Source organism: Culex quinquefasciatus, chromosome 3 (assembly GCF_015732765.1).
Source record: "Culex quinquefasciatus strain JHB chromosome 3, VPISU_Cqui_1.0_pri_paternal, whole genome shotgun sequence".
Lineage (NCBI taxonomy): Eukaryota > Metazoa > Arthropoda > Insecta > Diptera > Culicidae > Culex > Culex quinquefasciatus.
The window spans coordinates 27,659,683-27,683,478 of NC_051863.1; the positions used below are offsets into that span (position 1 = coordinate 27,659,683).

At 34.6% G+C, this 23,796-nt stretch overlaps 1 protein-coding gene across 5 annotated transcripts in view; it reads right to left on the reverse strand.

The window, feature by feature from the left end:
- The window catches only part of LOC6043573 (nicotinamidase), a 106,681-nt gene that overhangs the window by 70,751 nt on the left and 12,134 nt on the right, over positions 1–23,796 (reverse strand). The window contains exons 1-2 of one of the 5 annotated variants that reach the window (XM_038260410.1): positions 23,132–23,284; positions 5,374–5,456 (exon numbers count right to left, since the gene is read on the reverse strand). In XM_038260410.1, the coding sequence (XP_038116338.1) occupies positions 5,374–5,456; positions 23,132–23,170 (122 nt within the window). In that variant the 5' untranslated portion in view covers positions 23,171–23,284. Of the gene's footprint in view, positions 1–5,373; positions 5,460–5,655; positions 5,781–23,131; positions 23,285–23,796 lie in introns of those variants that run through there. The other 4 variants (XM_038260409.1, XM_038260413.1, XM_038260411.1 and 1 more) reach the window with 4 other exon arrangements.

Genomic DNA, 23,796 nt, shown 5'->3' on the forward strand with positions numbered 1-23,796 from the left:
TGCACATTTAAATTGGGTGACTTCTTTCACGAGACAATTGTCCTTGTCGTGAGAAGAATCCCCGCAAACCATGCATTTTGGAACCATGGCGCAATGATCAGTACCGTGACCGAATGCCTGGCAACGCCGGCACTGGGTCAGATTCTGGCCATTACCGCCATGTTTCTTAAAATGCTCCCACTTTACCCGTACATGGAACAAAAACTGAACTTTGTCCAAAAGTTTCAAATTGTTGATTTCATTTCTGTTGAAATGAATCAGATAAAATTGTGAAGTCAAACCAAAGCGAGAAATATTCCCGTTTGATTTTTTCTTCATTGGTATTACTTGGGATGGGGCAAAGCCAAGCAACACCTTAAGTTCGTTTTTGATCTCATCCACCGACAAGTCGTTGGAGAGACCTTTCAAGACCGCCTTGAATGGCCGAGCATTCTTGGTCTCATACGTGTAGAAATTGTGTTTGTGGTTTTTCAAATAACCAACAAAAGTTTGGTGATCTTGTAAAGATTCCGTCAACAAGCGACATTCTCCTCTTCGACCAAGCTGGAACGAAACCTTCAAATTGCAAGTTTCCTTGCAATTCTTCAGTTGCGTTCGAAAGCTGGCCAAATCGGAGACGGAAGTCACTACAATTGGCGGAGCCTTTACTCGTTTCTCGACGGCAGAAGGCTCAGTACGAGGAGAAGGTTCCATGTCTTCAGTTTCGGATAAAACACCGAAACTGTTTGTCAATGGAATTGGAGGATTGACCTCACATTCAGAATCAGAATCAGACCTCAGAAGAGGCTGTTTTCTTTTTCTGTTGCCGATAGCCGGTTTAGCGTTCAAACGCTTCACCGATTCGTCGGGGTCATTATTTTGGCCATGAAATGGGGTGCTCAAGCTAAAATTATTCTAAAGTGATGCAAATTTGAAAGTTGATTTTTTTAATTTTTTGATGTACCCCTTAAAGGACTTTGCTAACATTGGCTAGAACTATTGGATAATTTTGACCATTTTCGTCGGGATCATTACTTTGTCCATGAAATGGGGTCCTTAAGCTAAAATTATTCTAAAAAGTTCAAATTTTGAAAGTTGATTTTTTAAATTATTTGATATACCCCCTAATCTAATCTAATCTAATCAGACCCTAGCGCAGCCAATCTTTCGAAGGGATCCTGGAGAGTGCCTTAGGTTAGATGACGCCTAGCACTCTTCTTGTCATTTATTAACATTTGTAGTGCGCCATTGCATTGAATGCATTGAAACATCACAAGCGTTAAAGCGGCCAGGCCTACTGCGTAAAGCCGTATCGCAGAGATGATTCGTAATTGGATTGAGTTTGAGCACTGAGTGTTCGAACAACAACACAATTCTGAATCGACAGGGGAGGAAGAAGCGTGGGGACACACCACCATACGCTCCGAGATTTTTTGGTTGTATTCGTTGGGAGCACCATGCTAAGAAGGTTTGGTACTCCGGGACCCTCTGGGATGGGACATTGTATTTCCACGAATGCCCTGGACACTATTTTGCCGTGGTTATAGCGCCACAACTCGCTCTCTGTAACAGTAGTCCTAATTCCAGTCCAAGTTTACCAAGTCGTCATGGCCTAGTGGTTAGCATTTTTGCTTACCAACCCAAAGGACGGGGGATCGAACCCCGCCTCGAGCGACTTTGATTTTTCGTTCATATTCATCATTTCAAATTCTGTGTACTTAACTTTCTCGTTGGGAGCAGATGGGAATCGAACCCAGAACCATTCGCTTACAAAGCGAACACCGTAACAAGTCAGCCACGGCCGCTAAATTATTTGATATACCCCCTAAGGGACTAAACTAAAATTGGCTAGAACTATGGAATAATTTTGACCAATTTAATCGTGGTCATTTATTTGACCATGAAATGAGGTCCTTAAGTTTAAATTTATCTGATAAATTAACTTTTGAAAGCTGTTTTTTTTAGTTTGTTATATTCTTTAAGTGAATTGATTTATTTATTGAGAATTTTTGAAATGTGAATAACAAAAACTGTTATTATTTTCACAGAGCGAGGAAGTCGGAGCTGACTTTGAAGTTCGAGCTGGAGTGAGACCTCGGAGACGGCATCGGATTCAGCTAATTTTCAGCAACTTTCACTTGGAGTCGGAATCTGTGAAGTCGGGTATTTTTGGAAAGCTGAAGTCGGCGTTGACGTCATATCCTGCACCCAGAGTCGGAGTTGTCTTCAAAGTATGGATTCAAAGTCGCTTGAAGGAACCCGACTCCCCGAGCAGACGGAAATAACTTGGGAATAACATTTTTTGATATTTGAAAATACTAGGCCAATAGCATGTTATGTTATTTATAACAAGATTTGTTATTAATCGTTATGATTTTTTTGTTATTGAATTGTTATTGTAATAACAGGCTAATAACATTTTAAGCAATTCTTCGAACAAATCTTTGTTATTATTTTTTGTTATTTTAACAACTAATCCGATCATCCCAATAACAGTTGAAGGTATTGTTCCATAACAAAAAAATGTTATTCCAAAGTTGTTTTGGCTTGCAATCAATACCAGATCAATAACAAATTTTGTTATGATAACATAAACTGTTATTAAACTCTTATGCAAAAATGAATTTTTCATGAAGAATCCATAACATTTTCTGTTATTTTAACAGAATTTGTTATTGAAATGGCATGAATTCAGTTATTACCACAAAAGTTTAAGCATAAACAATGGATAATTATGCAAAAACGGACAAGGCAAAAGAAACTGAAAAGCTACGATGTCTTACATGTTGTACGAAACATCGGTAGACAAGCTACTACAAACGAGTATATCTCGAGCCACAAAATATATGCGCCAGCATTCTCGCGCCAGTATTCGAAGCTTAACTTAACAACTTGCCGACTTGGCGACGAAGCGTCGAAAGTCGATGCAGTATGTTTTTTTAGCCATTTTTCCGATTCCGATTGATCGTCAAATTTACGAAGATGAAAATGATGTCCAGCCATAAAGTAAAACCGATACCTTTCTTTAGTAAGAAAGGCAAAAAAATGAAATTACATGCCACGGTTTTAACATTTGACAAAAAAAATTGTTTTAAAAAGCATTATACACCTGTCCAGTTGTTTTACAATCATAAGTTTCCCAAATTTCTAAGTATTGATGGAAATTTAATTTTTGCGAGATAATTTATTTTTTGCGGTAATGTACTTTGGAATTCCATAAAAGTTCAAAATATTTTTAAAACGTGCCCAAACATGCCAAATATGATTATCAATGCAGAATAGGACATTTTAGATTGTTTTCAGTGGAGTAGACTTCTACTTTTACTGTTTTTTTTGAGTTTTTCGAAAAAAAAACATTTTTTTGGCCCCATGATTTTTCAGACCAATTTTGAAGGGGGGCGACATAAACTTTGAAAAATATTTGCAACGGCCTTATTCATTTAGAATAAATAGTAAAATATTCATAAACAATATATTTTAAGTTTATGTTTTATGTTCCATGTCAAATGACTCTAGCACATAAATTACATGTCAAAGTTTCAGCTTTTCGATGAAATAAGAATTGTAATAGTTGTTTATGAAACAAGTTGCGAAAACAATATTTTTTTGAAACGAGTCGTACATTTATCCAACGAGGCTTACCCAGTTGGATAAATACGAGGAGAGTTGAAAAAATCAAGTTTTGCAACGAGTTGCTTACAACATTATTTGCAATTCCGAAAAACGGGTTTTGAATGGAATTTTATGTCAAACATTCATTTGTCCCGCCCGTGTGGATCAATCGAACCGCGCACTGGACTCACAATCCAGAGGTCGCCGGTTCGAATCCCGCGACGGGCGCTCTAAAATTCTTTGTGTAAATATGGGTATTCGGCGCCGTCGCTCCGTGCCATACTTTCATACACTTAGGAGCCCAGGGCGGCGAAGTCCTTGTAGATAAAAGGAAGACACTAGTGGTTGGTACTAGCAATGGTGGCCGACAGCTATAAAGTCAACTTCGCTTTTTTTTTCATTCATTTGTTATGTAAATTCACCGTTCAAAACAAAAGAATATTGAAAAATTTTACTTTTCGATACAAATGTTGCAAAGTTCAACTTTTCAGCACCCATTTCAGGATTGCAAAAATTATTTTTGGCAATTCCGCTGTAAAACTGTCAACTTTTCCTGTCCTTCTGGAGAAACGAAACGGCCTACTTTTCCCTACAAATAAAAAAACAGAATGGAAAATTAATACCTCTCAATACCAATGCTGAAAAATTCTACTTTTCAGCACAGTAATGGGTGCTGAAAAGTTGAACTTTTCAACACTAGTATCGAAAAGTAACATTTTTCAATATATTTTTAAATTTTGAGCGGTGAATTTACTAAACACATGAATGTTTGACATAAAATTCCATTCTAGAAGCATTTTTCGGAATTGCAAAAAGTGTTGTAAGCAACTCGGTGCAAAATTTGATTTTTCAGCAATCGTCGTATTTATCCAACTCGGTAATCAATGTTTTGACGAAAAAAATCCATTTGCAAAAAAAAACTTCTTGCGGTACTGTAAATAGAAATTTTAGATTTTTAAATCGGTTCAATTAGGCTAACAATGATACACTGACCTACAAAAAAAAAATGACAAAAATGATTGCGCGGGCTCAACTCGAGGGGAAGCATGAAGTTTGGGGTCCCCAGAAACACGTGCACTTTGAATTTTTCAAAAATATTTAGACGGGGCCGAACAGTTTTTCTCAAAAGTTTGTATGAAGAATTTGTATGGGTGAGTTGACTTCTGCGCAGAAATTTACCACAATTTGGTTGAATAAGTGGAATTACACTTAAAAAGGTGTCAATTCACACAGTTTTAGGGGCACATTTTTTGACACTAAATTCACATTCTCAGATGTATTATAACCAAACCGAAATTAACTTATTAATAAGACCTCCTAGACTTTATTTCATTTATATTTAGGGACCATCCATAAATCACGTGGACAATTTTTTGAGAATTTTTGACAATTGTCCATACAAAAAAAAATCTTTTTTGCATGGACGGTGGACAATCGCCGAACTTGTCACAAACCCATAACATTTGTCCTAGCCTAAAGTTAAATCGATTTTAGCTCACTCTCTCGCTCTGAGTTTGATGTTTACTTTGATAGAGCTTATCTCACCAGCTGTAACAAACGTTGCAATTTGTTGTTTAGATAAGCAAAGGTTTTTTTTTCGCTCGTTTCTCTATCAAATACCTTCGTGTGGACAAATTCGATTTTGCCTTCAAATGCAACGTTTCGTAATCAACAGTAGAAACAGACAAATCGTTCACCAAAAACCCCAAACTCTCGACCCGCTCGGCACAATTGCATAACCGATAGGATTATAGAGACTAGACTGCCACTGGACAAACTTACCCATCCTTGTCGAACGCGGTGAAGCAGGCATCCATGGCCAGCGACGGGTTCGACATAAAGTCCTCGTTGGAAAAGTCCGACGGCTGCTGGCAGATCTCCCCGGAACACACGTCGTCGTTGTCGTCGTCAGGATTCAGATAGGTCAATCACAAAAAGTCCCGGGAAAAAAAGAAGAAGAAAAAAAGGAGCACGTTTTCACATTAGTATTTTTCGACCCAAGCACAATCGGAAAAAAAAAGTTTGAAATGCTGGAAAATTTAGGAAAAACAAAACAAAACGGACCCGGAACGACTACTGGAGCAGCACTCGGAGCGCACCGTCGAAGCAAAATGGCATCGGTTCCGTTCCGTCGAAACTGGCAAATACCTGGCAGTACCGAGAACTGTGTATCGACCACGGTGGGCTTATCGAAAAAACAATTCACCATTCCTATGGAGACCGGATAAACGTGGTGCCGGACCGGTGCCTAGGGCTTGGGGGTTTTTTGTTTGGTTGTGTTTGTGAAGCCAGGTGCTCGAGGCTGGTGTAGGAACATCCGGCCGGCAGAGTTGAGTTTTGTTATTTTTTTGGACTGATTTTGGATAACTATGGATGGATAGAAACGAATCGGATTGATTCATCTAGCAGTGATTTTGGGAGTCCCAGAAGAAGTTTTCGTTAAGGTCAACTTTTTTTTAGCTTCCAAACATCATTATGTATGTTATACCCAAAGTAAAAATGGAATTTGAAATAAAAGTTTTCCAACTTTTTAAGCTTATAGGTTTTATTTTTCATTGTTTTGGTTATCAGAGCAATTCCAGCCCAAAACAGAAATTTGTTAGGTACTTTTTTCTCGACCCTCTCCTATTTCAATGAAACTTTGTAGACATGTTATTCTAGGCATATATAAGCCATTTTTGTGTACATGGAACCAGTTACACTCGATAATGACATTTGAGAAGGGCGTAAGTGTTTTAAATATTTTTGTATTTCGTAATTTAAATATTGCTGTATCTCGAAGCCGTTGCATCGTATCAAAAAGTGGTCTAAGACAAACTTGTAGGAAATTTTACGGGCTTTTCGAAAAAAAAATACACTCAAAGAAAAAGAACTAAACTTTTATGAGATTTTTTGATTTTTAAGTTTAAAAGTCAAATTTGAAGGTGAGCCCACGATTTTTATTCGTTTCGTTGTAAAAATAGCCTAAGATGTTACAAAAAGACTCAAGAAAAAGGCAGGATGGATTAACTCACCTAAAAAATACAAAAATCATTTACTGAAGCTGTTTTTTGTAAAACTGCTCTAAACGTCAAAATTTTCAAAAACCAAACTCGACAGTCAATTCTCCAGACAATTTTACATAAGAGTCTCCATATTGACCGTTGTCCTAAGTCCAATCCTTGTAAAGTTACAGCGGTTTTAAAAATAAAAATGTTGAAAAAATAGGTTTTTTGATGGTTTTTGGCAATTTCTATATGACAGACTTGGAAAGCTCATCCAATATCCCATAAGTTTGTATGTGACCACATTTCAATTGGATGTATGGGGTTACAGATATAAGCTAATTTACTATCCGGGTTACTATACTACACTGAAAAAATATTATGTTTTCAGTTATGAGCAATGTAATTAGCTTATATCTTTAAGCCCATAAATCCAATTGAAATGTGGTCACAGACAAACTTATGCAAAATTGGACGAGCTTTCCGGTAAAAATATTTTCGAGACTGAAAAATTAAGTCTGTCATATAGAAATTTCCAAAAACCATTAAAAAACCTATTTTTTCAACATTTTTATTTGTATAACCGCTTTAACTTCACAAGGATTGGACTTTAGAGCAGTTTTCCAAAAAACAGTTTTTAGTAAATGATTTTTGTATTTTTTAGGTGAGTTGCTCCATCCTGCATTTTTCGTGAGGCTTATTTTCACAAAAAAATTGAACGAATAAGAATCGTGGGCTCACCTTCAAATTTGACTTTTAAAATTAAAAATCAAAAAATCTCATAAAAGCCGAGTGTTTTTTTCTTCGGGTGTATTTTATTTTTGGAAAGCCCGTCAAATTTCCTACAAGTTTGTCTTAGACCACTTTTTGATACGATACAACGGCTTTGAGATACAGCAGCAATTTTTAAATTACGAAATACAAAAATATTTAAAACACTTATGCCCTTCTAAAATGTCATTATCGAGTGTAACTGGCTCCATATACACAAAAATGGCTTATATATGCCTAGAATAACATGTCCACAAAGTTTCATTGAAATCGGAGAGGGTCGGGTACAACCGATTCTCTATTTGACGTGGAATTGCTGTTTTAAGACTCATTTTGTCACATAATGAAGGTTTTTTATCCATGGATCAATATTTGACCAAAAATATGTCAAAAACTCTCCACGAGGAAAGCCAAAAATAAAAAAAAGATAGCAGAGACATTAGAAAATTTACAAATATTTTTTTCGTTATCAGAAATCGATCTAATAGTTGCTGAAATATTCTAAACTAAACATTGTAGGCTGTTTGATTGACTCTCAGAAAATCTCATTGATTAAATCTTCAAAATTCATAGGAATATTTCTGAACTTTCTAATAAAAATATATGTTTATAAGTTATCAAATTTAATACCTAACTGCAGATAGCAAAAAAAAGGTTTTTTCATACAAAAAAGTCACTTTTAGGCGGATATAATTTGCAAACGATCAACTTCTGAAAATAGCAAAATACTTTTCAATTGCAAATTCGATTACATACCAAAAAAATATTTTTTTATCAGTACGTGTCGAGTTGGATAAATACAACATGTGCTGATAAAATCAAATTTTGCATAGAGTTACAAACAACATTTTTCGCAACTCCAAAAGACAACCTTTGAATGAGAGCCACCGTGAACCTTCAATTTGTTGTAATATCCAAATATTAAAATAAGAAAAATCTGTGAATACAAATAGTGAAATAGAAAAATGGGTAATACTTTTTAGAGTGTTAAATTTTTTTCTTTAGCTCTTCTTACCTACAACTTTGCCGAAGACAAAAAAAAACGATAAAAAAATAACTTCTCAACATACAGATTTTTAACTCTAAATTCATGTCGAAACGTATATGAAAGAATACGTGTAGATGAAAATACAGTCCAGACTCGATTATCCGAAGCCTCGATTATCCGATGTTTCGATTACCCGAAGTTCGAAATTTGAATAGTTGTTTGCTTTGGCTGGTACAAATTTTATTTAAAGTTTTTGTCCCCCCCCCCTTCAATGTTAGCCCGAAAAATCAGGGGGCGAAAAAAATATTTTTTCAAAAAACTTCAATATTTTTATGAAAATTTAAGTGCAATTAGTTAAAATCAATTTAAAATGAATTCCCCTGCGTTTTGAATCATTTTTAGCATGTTTGGGTTGATTTAAAAATCTTTTGAATTTTTGAAAATTTTCGATGTCTACTATCGCTAAAGTTTTTTTTTCGCTATAATTTTTGTTTTCGTCAAATTTTACATTTTTCGAAAACTTTTATTGCAAAACAATTGAACTAGTGTAAAAAACATTTTATAACACTTTTTCCATGCAAATGTTGAAACTGTGGCATGTTATATTAATATTTATATTTTAGCGAAGTTTTGATTAACCAAAGTGATTTTTTTTTCTGAGGCCTTCGGATAATCGAGTCTGAACTGTAGTTGCTTTGGATGTAAGGCAAATCAATAAATACAAATGTTAACCCTCTACTGCCATTTTTTTTCGAAAATTTTTATTTTTCCCATTTTTAGCAGGTCATTTAGAGCAACTTTTGTTCTATGAAAAACATTACTTATCTTGATTTATGTTTTTCTTGTTTCATTTTTAGTATTTTAATTTGCATTTTTTTTAAAGTTAATGTTTGTTTTTGATAATATTTGGCCTATTCTACCACCTCCTACCATTACATTTTGTCTACCTAATTTTGTTCCGTTTTTTTTTCAGTCACTTTTCCAATCTTTTGCATGCCCTTTGGGGGACAAAAATGACATTTTCAAAAACATTGGCAAAGTCATATAAGGCCGATGCAAATATTTTCAAAAGTTTTTGTCCCTCGGCTCTGGCCGGAGTCGAGGGGGGGGGGGCAAAGAAATAAAAAATATAAATATTAAAATAACATGCCATAGTTTCAACATTTGCATGGAAAAAGTGTTTTAAAATGTATTTTACACTAGTTCAATTGTTTTGCAATAAAAGTATTCAAAAAATGTAAAATTTGACGAAAACAAAAATTTAAGCGAAAAAAAACGAAAATTTTCAAAAATTCAATTTTTTTTTAAATCAACCCAAACATGCTAAAAATGATTCAAAACGCAGGGGAATTCATTTTAAATTGATTTTAACTAATTGCACTTATATTTTCATAAAAATATTGAGGTTTTTTGAAAAAAAAATGTTTCGCCCCCTGATTTTTCGGGCTAACATTGAAGGGGGGGGGGACAAAAACTTTAAATAAAATTTGTACCAGCCTAAAACAAGTAAAACTTCCAACCCATAAATTTTCTAAAAGTTTTAGAGTTCTTCTTTCCAATGCTTTTTAAAGATAAAAAAAAAATGGTAGAAAAAATGATTTTTGGCGATTGAGTTGTAGATTGTTAACTGAAGTCCCAGAAAATTTCTCATAAATATTTCCAAAGCAGTATTTATGAATTCTTTCGATTACCATTTTGAAGGTTTTTTAATGTGCCTTTTAGACTTCACCAGAGTCGAGCAATCGAATTATTAGCTTGAGAAATAATGTTTGCATCATATACGATACATTCTCAATAAATCAAAACGTACATTTCTGATTCATAAATGATGCTTAAAATACAACCTTATCTCAAAATTATGCAAGACCTCTTATAAATAATTAGCTTACCAAATTTGTAATTTGTAAAGATTGAAACTATAAAATTGAGATCTTCATCATGAAATGTCAGAATATGAGTATGAGTCCAAGTAAACAAATCAATTACCAACATTTCCTTATATGCATAGACATAAATTTCCAAAACCCCTTCTGATTGACGCGATATTTTGTGAATTTTGTGTGTGATGTCTGCGATGACGGAAAACGTTGCGTAATCACGAAGCTTAACCTTTTAGTGCCTCCGTGACGATCATGATAGATGAGCGCCGCACACCGGGCTAATAAACAAGCCGTTTTCATTTTCCCACCCCCCAAACATTTAGTCCGACATTTGACTGACTGCACAAACATCAGCGAGCGCGCAAATTTTAGCAAACTTTCGCCTCCCAGCTCCGCAAACCAAAAGAAGCCCTTCAAAGTGTGGTAGCTGAGAAGAGGGTCATTGAGGTGATTTAAGACAATTTTACTGAAATTTGGTATTTACCTGAAGTTGAAATTGTTTGTTATGCATGACAAATTAATAAAACTAACTTGAAAAAATAATTTAGAAACTTTCTAAATGTACCCTTAACTTTGGTTTAGTAAAGACGACTAGTGGCGATAAGTAGCCCGACCCTGCATACTGTTGATACCTCAATTTGAAGGACATGCCCCCACGTTCCTACCGAGGCAAACTGGCAAATTTCTTCTTGATTGCGTGCTAAACCAAGCTAATCACGAGGTCAAATATTTAGCGGGTAGAAAATACTCCATAAAATTCGCTCATTCCAAAATTGCCAACACACACACACAGAGCAATTTAACCCTGACCACCCTCCTCTCCCATCTTCCCCGTGAGCCAAGGGAAACTCATTACCACCTCTACCACCGGCAGCTTCAGCTGCTGTTGTAAGGCCACCCTATTTGCTTTCTCAAGGGGCTTGCTGTCAGCTACAATGAAATACGCCCCTCATCATCAGGACGACGACGAGCAAGTCACGGGGCTGTGTCGATTTGTACAATCCAAATCTCAACTCAACTACACACGGTTGCACGGAGGAAGCCCATCAGTTGACGCTGGCAGGGCAATGTAACCCGGGGTAACCCTTGGCTCATTAATGACGTAATTAAAAGTTTCATCATTCAACCAATTCTCGTTCCACAGTAATTTTTAAACTCTCAACCTTTACAAATGTAACAAGTCGAAATTCAATCAACCAATCACACATAAAAAAATTATGGTAATGTTCAACAGGAAATGGTGACAAATTTTGCGTAAAAAAATGATTAATTTTACCCCAGAAAATGATTTATTTTCATCAGTTTTTTTTTATAAATATTCATCAGGTTTACATTTTTACACATTTTTTATGTAATATTACTCAAAAAAGAGGTAATATTCAACCTACCAAATTTTCAACATTCCAAAATTCAACTTTTATTTCTGTGCAGGCATGGTACAAATTTTATTTAAAGTTTTTGTTTTTCAAAAAAAAAACTTAAAAATTTCAATGGAAATATAAGTGCAATCAGCTGATGAATTCAATTTAAAATGCGTTCAACTGCGAAACATTTGAGAAGCCCGAAATAAGGCATAGGGTTCGATTTTAAGTTCATTTTATCAAAATTCAATTCTTCCTAGATCAGTAGTGTCCCTTCCAATGATTTGCATTTATTATAAAGTGTGGTTTATCATTTGGTTATTTTTCTTGAGAGCTTTTAAAATACCTTGTTCGGGTGGGGCAAGTGTACCATATCGATTTTAAGTATGGAACAATTACGAATTGCTGCAACAACATATTTTATTGCGAAAGTATTTAAAAACTGATAAACAGGTGTAAAAAAAATTGTCCATGCAAAAATCTCCAAATTTATAGACAATTTCAGTTGAACAAATTTCATGTAAAATGTAAAAAAATGTGATTCGTGCTTCGAATTCAGTATGAAATGCAAAAAAACGATAAATTTATAAACCAAACTAGTTTTAACAAACTTCAGGCAAAATTCCAACTTTTTATCAATTTTACCTAAATTTTATATGTTTTTTTGTTAAAAAGCTTATAAACTTAGTTAACTAAATATAAACATTGATTTTTTTAAAAATATATCAGCTACTTTTTTGATGGTACATTTAACGTACAAATAAAGTTTGAACATCTTAAAAACTATGACTATCAAAGTCACCCCGGAATGTAAACTAAGAATTTTGAACGTAACTATTTTTCTAAACACTATTGTAATAACTGTATTCCAAAAAGTTCATGGAATTGGTGTGGCCTACCCGAGTACAAGTTTTAAAAATAATAATCTTAAGAAAACCTTGACTGTTGACAAAACAAATTGAAATCCTATCAAAGTCACCCCGGTTTACGGTACCGGAGACGATCAATTTCAAAATTATTGGTGATCCATAATCGAATTCAAATTTTTTTTTTTGCGTTTTCAAGTTAAAGATCAAAATGCTCAGTTTTGTACAATTTAAAAAAAACATCATGAAGAAAAATAAGCCTGCATTTTTATTTAATTTTGTTGATTAGACTGCTGGTTGCTGAGATACAGCCTCTCAATGATTATATTTTGTGAAAAATGTTGGGCTAGATTTTTCATTTCAAATTATTTTACAGGAAAAAGCAAAAAAAAACACAAAAATTTAAATTTTAGCCAATAGTTTCCGAGATATCGCAAGTTGAAAAGAGAGGGCAAATTAGGTGTCACTGAGAAAAAAAAATTATCACAAAATTTAAACTTAAAAGCCTCATCTACAAACAAACTTACGTAAACTCTTGCGAAAACAGTCATCAAGTTGATCCAGAGCATGGTTGCTGCGATACCTGGTTGACATCGAAGTAACAAAGTAAACAGGGGCAAAAGTGACAGACGCAACATTCTACGATTTGCCACTGTAGATTAGGCTGTATTTCAGCATCTAGCAGAACGATCAACAAAGTCGAAAAGACAAAATTGTAGGAAATTTTCTCAGCTTTTTAAAAATGTATTATGCTTCAGGGGTGTTTTTTCTTTCAAATATATTTAAATTAAATATAATACTTTGAAAGAAAAAAAAAACTTGATTTGCATCTAAAAATTATTTTTGAAATTTTGTTTGACAATATTTTATTTTTTTTTTTTTTTTGAAAAATCACTTTTTTCAAAAATGTATATCTCCAGCACAAGATCCACCATCCTGAACTCAAGAGCACAAGATGCCTTTTTGCAATTCCGCTGTGAAACTGTCAACTTTTCCTGTCCTTCTGGAGAAACGAAACGGCCTACTTTCCCCTATCAAAAATAATACCTTTCAATACCAGTGCTGAAAAGTTCTACTTTTTAGCACTGAAATTAGTGCTGAAACGTTGAACTTTTCAACACTTGTATGTACATTTTTCAATATTTTTTTAGTTTTGAACGATGAATTTATTTAACACATGACTAAAAGAAAAAACTAAAATCAGGATTTTTTTCCTTTGCCTGTATTTTGGAATAGTCTTGAAATTGAAACTTAACAAATATTTAAAAATTGAAATGAAGAGGGTAAGTAATTTCTGAATTAGTTAAAATGCACACACGCACTCTACAGTGATGTGGCGGCTGAACATCAACATAATGTTGCCTTTTTTACAACAGATGGATAAAACTTGATCTTCATCTTCGTGACACATTCAAAAATGGATGAAACTTGATTTGCCAAAATAAAAAAAGGAAAAATAAAAGAATATATTTGGATTTTTTCTACAAACTTCAAAGTTTTAATGAAATTTTAAGTGCTGTCATGATTTCAACTTATAAATCAAGACTAATTTTTCATTGTTCATTGTTTTGTATTTGAAAATTCTCTACGAAAACGGTCTTTTTTCATCAATTTTAATTTTTGTATTTTTTAATCCGACTGAAACTTTTTTTGTGCCTTCGGTATGCCCAAAAAAGCCATTTTGCATCTTTAGTTTGTCCATATAATTTCCATACAAAAATGATGTATGAAAATTCAAAAATCTGTATCTTTTAAAGGAATTTTTTGATCGATTTGGTGTCTTCGGCAAAGTTGTAGGTTTGGATATGGACCACACTGAAAAAAATGATACACGGTAAAAAAAAATTTGGTGATTTTTTATTTAACTTTTTGTCACTAAAACTTGATTTGCAAAAAAACACTATTTCTATTATTTTTTTATATTTTTTTGATATGTTTTAGAAGTACATCAAATGCCAACTTTCAGAGCTTTCCAGGTTGTGCAAAAAATCATTGACCGCGTTATGAATTTTTGAGAATCAATACTGATTTTTTCAAAAAATCGAATTATTGGTCGCAAAAATTTTTAACTTCATTCTTTGATGTAAAATCTAAATTTGCAATCAAAAAGTACTTCAGTGAAATTTTGATAAAGTGCACCGTTTTCCAGTTAAATCAATTTTTTTATCGTCCGATTTACAATGTTAAAATATGAAACATTCGTGGAATTTCCGAAAAAGGATATTTCAAATTTTTAAATCAAGACTAACATTTCAAAAGGGCCAAACATTCAATATTACGTCCTTTTAAAATGTTAGTCTTGGTTTAAAAAATTTGAAAATATTTTTCGGATCGGAGATCAGAAAATTTCACGAGTTTCATATTTTAACATTGAAAATCGGACATTAGAAAATGGAGGATTGTTTGGGTGAGACTTGGAAATCATCAATTTTCATGTTTTTAAACCTTTGCATGGCAATATCTCAGCAACTAAGGGTCGTATCAACAAAGTTCAAAAAAGCAAAGAATAGAGAATTTTCTCAGCTCTTCAAAAATATTTTTTTTCAAAAGAGAGACTTTTTGATTGCGAATTTGATTTTACATCGAAAAATGAAGTTGAAAAATGTTTGAGACTTCGATTTTTTTGAAAAAATTAGTATTGATTCAAAAATTCATAACTCGGTCATGATTTTTTGCACAACCTGGAAATTTCTGAAAAGTTGGCATTTGATGTCTCCTAAAACATATCAGAAAATGAAAAAATTAAAAATAGTTTTTTTTGCAAATCAAGTTAGTGACAAAAAATTAAATAAAAAATCACCAATTTTTTTACCGTGTATCATTTTTTTCCAGTGTAGTCCGTATCCATATCTACAACATTGCCGAACCACAAAAACGATTAAAAAATCACTTCAAAAGATACAGATTTTTGAATTTTCATGCATCAATAAATTTACAAATTTGTATGGAAAATTATATGGACAAACTAATGATGCAAAATGGCTTCTTTGGGCATACCGAAGACACCAAAAAAGTTTCAGTCGGATTAAACAATACAAACAAATCGAATGACCGAAATTTCAGTGAACTGCTCGTTTGTGAGGTATATTTGAGCTCCATTGATTTTTCAATCTAAAAATATCACAGTATGCTTAAACTAATTTCCGAAGCAAAATTTAACATTAAACATTAAAAAAACATCAATAAATGTTGGGCTGAAGTACAACCTCAAAACAGCGTGCAAACATTGCCAAAAGTACCGTAGGCATAAGCCACAACTCAAACATAGCTGCAATCGTTCTGACATTCTGCTGCTTTGTTAAAACCTACATATAAAACACCTTTGTGTTGTAAGGGGTGTTTAAATTTGAAGCTTTGTGCACCCTTCAATGCAATTAAGCAAGGCTCAAAAAGAACTCGAGTCCCACATTAATTATTGCATGCGTTTTTCTCGCAATTTACCTCATTCAAATTGTAAAAACGAGTTCTACGAAGAAGAAACCGTTGAACTTTATTTCCCTAAAGAATCTCCCCCCGTTCGTTGCTACCACAATAGACTCTTTACTCCTTCGTCTGTTCCTTTCTTTAAGTTTGCATAAATATTACACAGAGCGCGAAACTTTTGACACTTAAATAAAATTACGCACCAAAAGCTTCGATCAACACCTTGGCACGTGGACTAAAATTAAACCAGAATTTCAACCACCTGGACACACGCGTCACGGATTTTCCAATGAGAAAAGGGTCGCGCCTGGAACAATGGGGAACATAACCTCAAACACGAGGATTGAAGCTTGATAATTGTTTCACGGCTGTGTACAAAATATGAATTTCCATAAAACCCAGAATGTTTTCCAAACCAGACCGGATTTTCCACCTTTTCACAATTTCGCTCCTGCCCAACTTTGTTTAGCGTGCACGGGAAGGCAATTTTCCAACCACATAAAGCGATTAATTATGGAACCACCTCACATACACACACACACACTCACGCTCATGCTGCTGGCGGGAAGCGGAAATTACCGGGCGGAAGCGGACGTTGGCAGGCTCGTGTGAGAGTTGGAATGAATGAGCGGTGAAGGTGCGAGAAGATTTGATAAATTAATATTCATAAACCCTAGACGTTGGGAGGTTTTGGGCAAGATTTACTCGTTTGGCATTTCTCCCCTCCGCCGTTTGACCGCAACCGATTGAAAGTTGGCGGTATTTTGCTCAAATAGCAATATTAATTAATTATTCGCTAGAGTGATTTACTCTTTTTTGCCTTTCTCACTAAAGAAAGGTATAGGTTATGTTAGTCTTGATTTGAAAATTATGAAAATATTGTTTTCGAAAACATCGGAAAATTTCACAAATGTTTCATATTTTAACATTGAAAATCGGACCATTAGTTGCTGAGATATCGATATTGAAAAATGGTGGGCTGTTTGGGTGAGACTTAGAAAACATCAATTTTCCTGTTTTTAAACCTTAGCATTGCAATATCTCAGCAACCAAAGGTCGTATCAACCAGGGCTGCGGAGTCGGATCATATTTCAAACGACTCCGACTCCGACTCCGGCTTTCTCAGATTAGCTGACTCCGACTCCGACTCCGGCTCCGGCTTTGAACAAATGGTTGGCTCCGACTCCGACTCCGGCCTACCAACTCTAGCCGACTCCGACTCCGACTCCAGCTTTCAACAAATGGTTGTCTCCGACTCCGATTCCGACTCCGACTCCACATGTTTTTAAATGTTTCAAAAGTTAGTTATCTATTATTAGTTAATTATTTTTAAAACATTGATAAATAGGATTATTTAAATACTCTCTAAGCGTCATGTTTTTCTCAAGAAAAATAAGATAAGTAAAAGTAAAGTAAAGTAAATAAACGGAAAAAAGTTTCTAGGTAACAAGTTTTATACGTTATGGAAACAGAAATCAAAAAATATCTTCAGTTTTAGAGGCATTTTGAGAAGAACAGTTTTGTAAGTAAATTTGGATTTATTTGCTTAACCTCAAATTTGAAAAAAAAAATTTCAAAGCTAATAAATTTAAACATTAAATTGTTATTTTTGAATGAATAACTAAAAGAAATCTGGCCTTAATGATCTATTGAACATTAAAATTCAATTTGCTCACTTTCAGGCTGACATTTGTAAGACAGTAACAGGCACCTTGTTTTTCAAATGACAATTTTAAACGAAACTTTTTTTAGGTTTTTTTCAAGACGTACATGGACATCACGCCATGGCTGAAGGAGATTATTATTGCAAATCAATGTATCTAAACAATTTCTTCGTGGAAAGGACGCTTAAGATGTCCTTTTCAAATATCTGTGACATGGATAATATTTTAACCTGGAAATTTTTAATTTATTTTAATTTTAAAATTTTATATACTTTAAAAAGGAGATGCACGATACTTCGTGAATCTTCACCTAAAACGAAGCTTTTTGGATGATCGTGCGCCTCCATCAAAATACCGTAAACTGGGGTCAATCGGGACACATGGGGCGAATTGGGACAGCAGTTTTAACCATGTTGGAGCACAATATTTTGATTTTTCTGGGTGGTTTCGGTTAGAACAGACTCAGATCAACAAAATGTGTACATCAAATTTAAAAGCTTTAAGTGCTCTAAAAACTGATGTCCCTATTCAGACTGAAGTCCCGATTCGCCCCAGATTACGGTATATAAAAAAACTTAAAATATAATAAAAAACAAATATCCACAAATAAAATATTTTCAAGGTCACAAATATTTCATTTTTTTAAAGTACATTGATTTGCAATGATTATCACCTGATATTTGAAAAAATAAATTAAAATCCTATGTTTTTTCTACACATTTTTTTATTAGTTCATTTTTGCACTGAATCCTTGAAATTTGTTCAACGATAATTTGCAACGATATTAAAATAGTTTACCTAAAATCAACATCAACATCAACAATCAATGATTATTTCAAATTTGTTGCAACTTCTTTTGACATTTTTTGTTAGTTTAAATTATTTTAAATGCAACACTTTGATTTTCTTGTACTCAGTTATAAACAAAATGCGCATGTTGAGTTCCAAGTAAGAGAGTGTTATTATCGTTGATTATTTGTTACAAAAGTTAAACTGTCAGTGACTCTTTTTCGATCTGCACAAACAGTGATTACTATTTATAATCTTTTTATGTACCTCGTATTTTTTTTCCTAAAAAATGATTTAACTTAAAACCTCTAAGACATTCGCTATCGGGGTAAAAGATGACTTTGAGTGTACTTTTTTCAGAAATAACTGGATGAAATTTGGTCAAATTTGAATTGAAAAGGAACATAAATATAGTCTGACTACATAACCAATATTTTTTATTATTTTTTGCCTTCCTCACTGAGGTAAGGCTATAATCCTGCTCTAAAAATGAACTTCGTATAAAAACGTCGTAGACCCACCTTCATGTATACATATCGACTCAGAATCGAAAACTGAACAAATGTCTGTGTGTATGTGTGTGTGTATGTGTGTGTGTATGTGTGTGTGTATGTGTGTGTGTATGTATGTATGTGACCAACAAACTAGCTCATGTTTCTCGGAACTTGCTGAACCGATTTGACCCGAACTTGTTGCATTTGACTTGGTTTAGGGTCCCATAGATCGAGTTTTATACAGATTGAAGTTTCGATAAGTAGTTCAAAAGTTATGTATAAAAATGTGTTTTCACATATATTTGGATCTCACTTAACTGTATGTAAACTATGTCCGAGTCCATCATCCGACCCATCATTGGTTAGGTTATCAAAAAACCTTTCCAACGAGTCCAAAACATTGAAGATCTGGCAACCCTGTCTCGAGATATGGCCACTTAAGTGATATTAATATACTTTTTTGAAGCCGGATCTCACTTAAATGTATGTAAACTATGTCCGGATCCACCATCCGACCCATTGTTGGTTAGGTTATCAAAAGACCTTTCCAAAGAGTCCAAAACATTGAAGATCTGGCAACCCTGTCTGGAGATATGGCCTCTTAAGTGATATTGATGTACTTTTTTGAAGCCGGATCTCATTTAAATGTATGTAAACTATGTCCGGATCCACCATCCAACCTATTGTTGGTTAGGTTATCAAAAAACCTTTCCAACGAGTCCAAAACATTGAAGATCTGGCAACCCTGTCTCGAGATATGGCCACTTAAGTGATATTAATATACTTTTTTGAAGCCGGATCTCACTTAAATGTATGTAAACTATGTCCGGATCCACCATCCGACCCATTGTTGGTTAGGTTATCAAAAGACCTTTCCAAAGAGTCCAAAACATTGAAGATCTGGCAACCCTGTCTCGAGATATGGCCTCTTAAGTGATATTGATGTACTTTTTTGAAGCCGGATCTCATTTAAATGTATGTAAACTATGTCCGGATCCACCATCCAACCTATTGTTGGTTAGGTTATCAAAAAACCTTTCCAACGAGTCCAAAACATTGAAGATCTGGCAACCCTGTCTTGAGATATGGCCACTTAAGTGATATTGATATACTTTTTTGAAGCCGGATCTCACTTAAATGTATGTAAACTATGTCCGGATCCACCATCCGACCTATTGTTGGTTAGGTTATCAAAAGACCTTTCCAACGAGTCCAAAACATTGAAGATCTGGCAACCCTGTCTCGAGATATGGCCACTTAAGTAATATCGATGTACTTTTTGGAAGCCGGAATTCACTTAAATGTATGTAAACTTTGTCCGGATCCACCATCCGACCTATTGTTGGTTAGGTTATCAAAAGACCTTTCCAACGAGTCCAAAACATTGAAGATCTGGCAACCCTATCTTGAGATATGGCCACTTAAGTGATATTGATGTACGTTTTTGAAGCCGGATCTCACTCAAATGTATGTAAACTATGTCCGGATCCACCATCCGACCTATTGTTCGTTAGGTTATCAAAAGACCTTTCCAACGAGTCCAAAACATTGAAGATCTGGCAACCCTGTCTCGAGATATGGCCAATTAAGTGATATTGATATACTTTTTTGAAGCCGGATCTCACTTAAATGTATATAAATTTTGTCCGGATCCATAATCCGACCCATCGTTGGTTAGGTTATCAAAAAACCTTTCCAACGAGTCCAAAACATTGAAGATCTGGCAACCCTGTCTTGAGATATGGCCACTTAAGTGATATTGATATACTTTTTTGAAGCCGGATCTCACTTAAATGTATGTAAACTATGTCCGGATCCACCATCCGACCTATTGTTGGTTAGGTTATCAAAAGACCTTTCCAACGAGTCCAAAACATTGAAGATCTGGCATCCCTGTCTCGAGATATGGCCACTTAAGTAATATCGATGTACTTTTTGGAAGCCGGAATTCACTTAAATGTATGTAAACTTTGTCCGGATCCACCATCCGACCTATTGTTGGTTAGGTTATCAAAAGACCTTTCCAACGAGTCCAAAACATTGAAGATCTGGCAACCCTATCTTGAGATATGGCCACTTAAGTGATATTGATGTACGTTTTTGAAGCCGGATCTCACTCAAATGTATGTAAACTATGTCCGGATCCACCATCCGACCTATTGTTCGTTAGGTTATCAAAAGACCTTTCCAACGAGTCCAAAACATTGAAGATCTGGCAACCCTGTCTCGAGATATGGCCAATTAAGTGATATTGATATACTTTTTTGAAGCCGGATCTCACTTAAATGTATATAAATTTTGTCCGGATCCATAATCCGACCCATCGTTGGTTAGGTTATCAAAAAACCTTTCCAACGAGTCCAAAACATTGAAGATCTGGCAACCCTGTCTCGAGATATGGCCACTTAAGTGATATCGATGTACTTTTTTGAAGCCGGATCTAAAAAATAGATGAAACTTGTGTACAGCCATTGTTGTGAGGAAGGCTCCAACCACATAGGTGGATTAAGTTAGTTTTTAATTATGATTCTACATACTTGGGTAAGAGGTTATCATTTAGTGATTATAGTGTAATAACACAATTAGAGCTCTTCAATCACAATAAAAAGCTTCAAATACATAATGGCATCTGATAAATCAATTAAAAATTTAAGTTGTTTTGTAAATTAAGCTGTTCTATAGGAAATACTGAACAATAAAAAACATATTTTTTGTTGAATTTAAGATAACTCCGCCTCCGACTCCGACTCCGGGTTACCAGAAATCTTCGGCTCCGACTCCGACTCCGACTCCAGCTCATAAAATTTAGCCGACTCCGGCTCCGACTCCGACTCCAGCTGTTCGAGTTTTGACGACTCCGACTCCGACTCCGACTCCAGGTCCCCAAAAAGACCCGACTCCACCGACTCCGGCTCCGACTCCGACTCCGACTCCACAGCCCTGAGTATCAACAAAGTCCGAAGAAGCAAAATATAGAGAATTTTTTCAGCTTTTCAAATATATTTTTTTTCAAAAGTGGGCAAACATGTGCACTAATTTAAAAAAATAAAACCGCAACTATTTTCATAAAAGGCACTTAAATATGGATTTAACTTGAAAACGGTGCACTTTATCAAAATTTCACTAAAGAATTTTTTGATTGCAAATATAATTTTACATCGAAAAATGAAGTTGACAAATTTTTGCGACCAAAATTTCGATTTTTTGAAAAAAATCAGTATTGATTCAAAAAATCATAAATCGGTCAATGATGTTTTTTTTTGTAAACTCGTTTTCGTGATAAAAAGTTAAATAAAAAAATCACTATTTTTTTTACCGTGTATTATTTTTTTCCTGTGCAATCCGTATCCATACCTACAACTTGCCGAAGACATCAAATCGATCAAAAATTCCTTCAAAAGATATAGATTTTTGAATTTTCATACATCATTTTTGTATGGACAGCTGCCAAATTTGTATTGAAAATTATATGGACAAACTAATGATGCAAAATGGCTTCTTTGGGCAAATGGAAGGCACCAAAGAAGTTTCAGCCGGATTTGAAAATACAAAAATTAAAATTTAAAAAGAGATCAATATCGTAGAGAATTGCTCATTAATTGTTTTTTTTTTTTAGGGGAAAGTTATGTCCGTCATTTGCCTTTTTTTCATAATCAATTCACATGTTTTCGAAATAAGCAATACAACGGTATGAATTTCAGAAGGTTGAAAAGTTGTAGAATTTGAATGTTATCCGAGGAATTGCCTCTTCTCTTTGGATGAAATTTTAACATAATTAATGATAAAAAAAGTGCAATTACATAAAAAAGATGTAATATTAAAAACAAAATCAAGATTTTTTTTCTGACGCAAATTTTGTCCACATTTCCATGATTTTGCCTCTATGTACCAACATAAAATCAATATTTTCTTACGAAATGCACAAATCAAAAGAATAAAGAAAATAAAAAAACATGTTTAGCTGCCAATCGATAACTTTTCAATGACCGATTTACGCGGGTATCTTATCTGAAAGTGCTTAAAGCCTTTTTATTTTCATCTCAACTGATCTATCGACGGCGAACACGGCCCAGATAATGGCCCTGCAATGTGCTGCCATTTGACACCCCCGCGACATCGATTCCATTCAAATATCTTACAAATTGCTTTTTAAGTCCACCACGCCATTAGTGATTCCCATAATGTGCAATTGATACGTTTAGGAAGAATTTGTTCTACCAAATCGATTTCGTGCAAATAGCCACCATAAATATTGGTTGTCTTCAAGAGTTTTAACAGCAATTTATTTCCTTTTTTCACACGATTCTCACTATTGCTTACCTCAAAACCAAACTCTTCAACATCCTCGTGGGAGCTCATTGTTGTTTAAATATTTTATCGGTTTCACTTTGAAATTGCTGATGATGAGCAGCAAGCACACTGCAAAACTTTGCAAACCACGGAAGAATCGCCAACTGACTGATTACGATCCAAACCGGTGTCGACATAGAAGAATCTAATCTAGCAACAGCCAAGTAACGTAGGTAAACAGGCAAGTTGTGACGGTGGGTGAATTTTAGAACTTTAAATTAAACAATCATAATTTATTTTTAAAAGTAGACTAAAAACAAATGTTAACATTTTTAAATTTTAATTTTTAGGCAAAAATGTTCCAAATTTAATCACCGACAATATTTTGCTAAGCAACCAAGTTACAAGTAGAAAAACAATCAGCCCATCTCGCTCTGTATTACGAAAATGGCATTACATTAGAGCGTGTGTGCCAGAGCAGTACCGGGGGGAACCTACGCAAATGTGGGCTTGGCCACCAGCGGCCGGGAGTTTGATTGGAACTGATGGATCAATCAGTGAGGCAATTCAAAACCGCCCCCCCAACCCACCGCGGTCACCACGGCATCAAATTAGTATCGGGCGGGCATTGTTACTTCCAGTGGAGTGGAAAGAATAACAACAACAACAACAGCAGGAAAAAAAGAGTTCAGTGC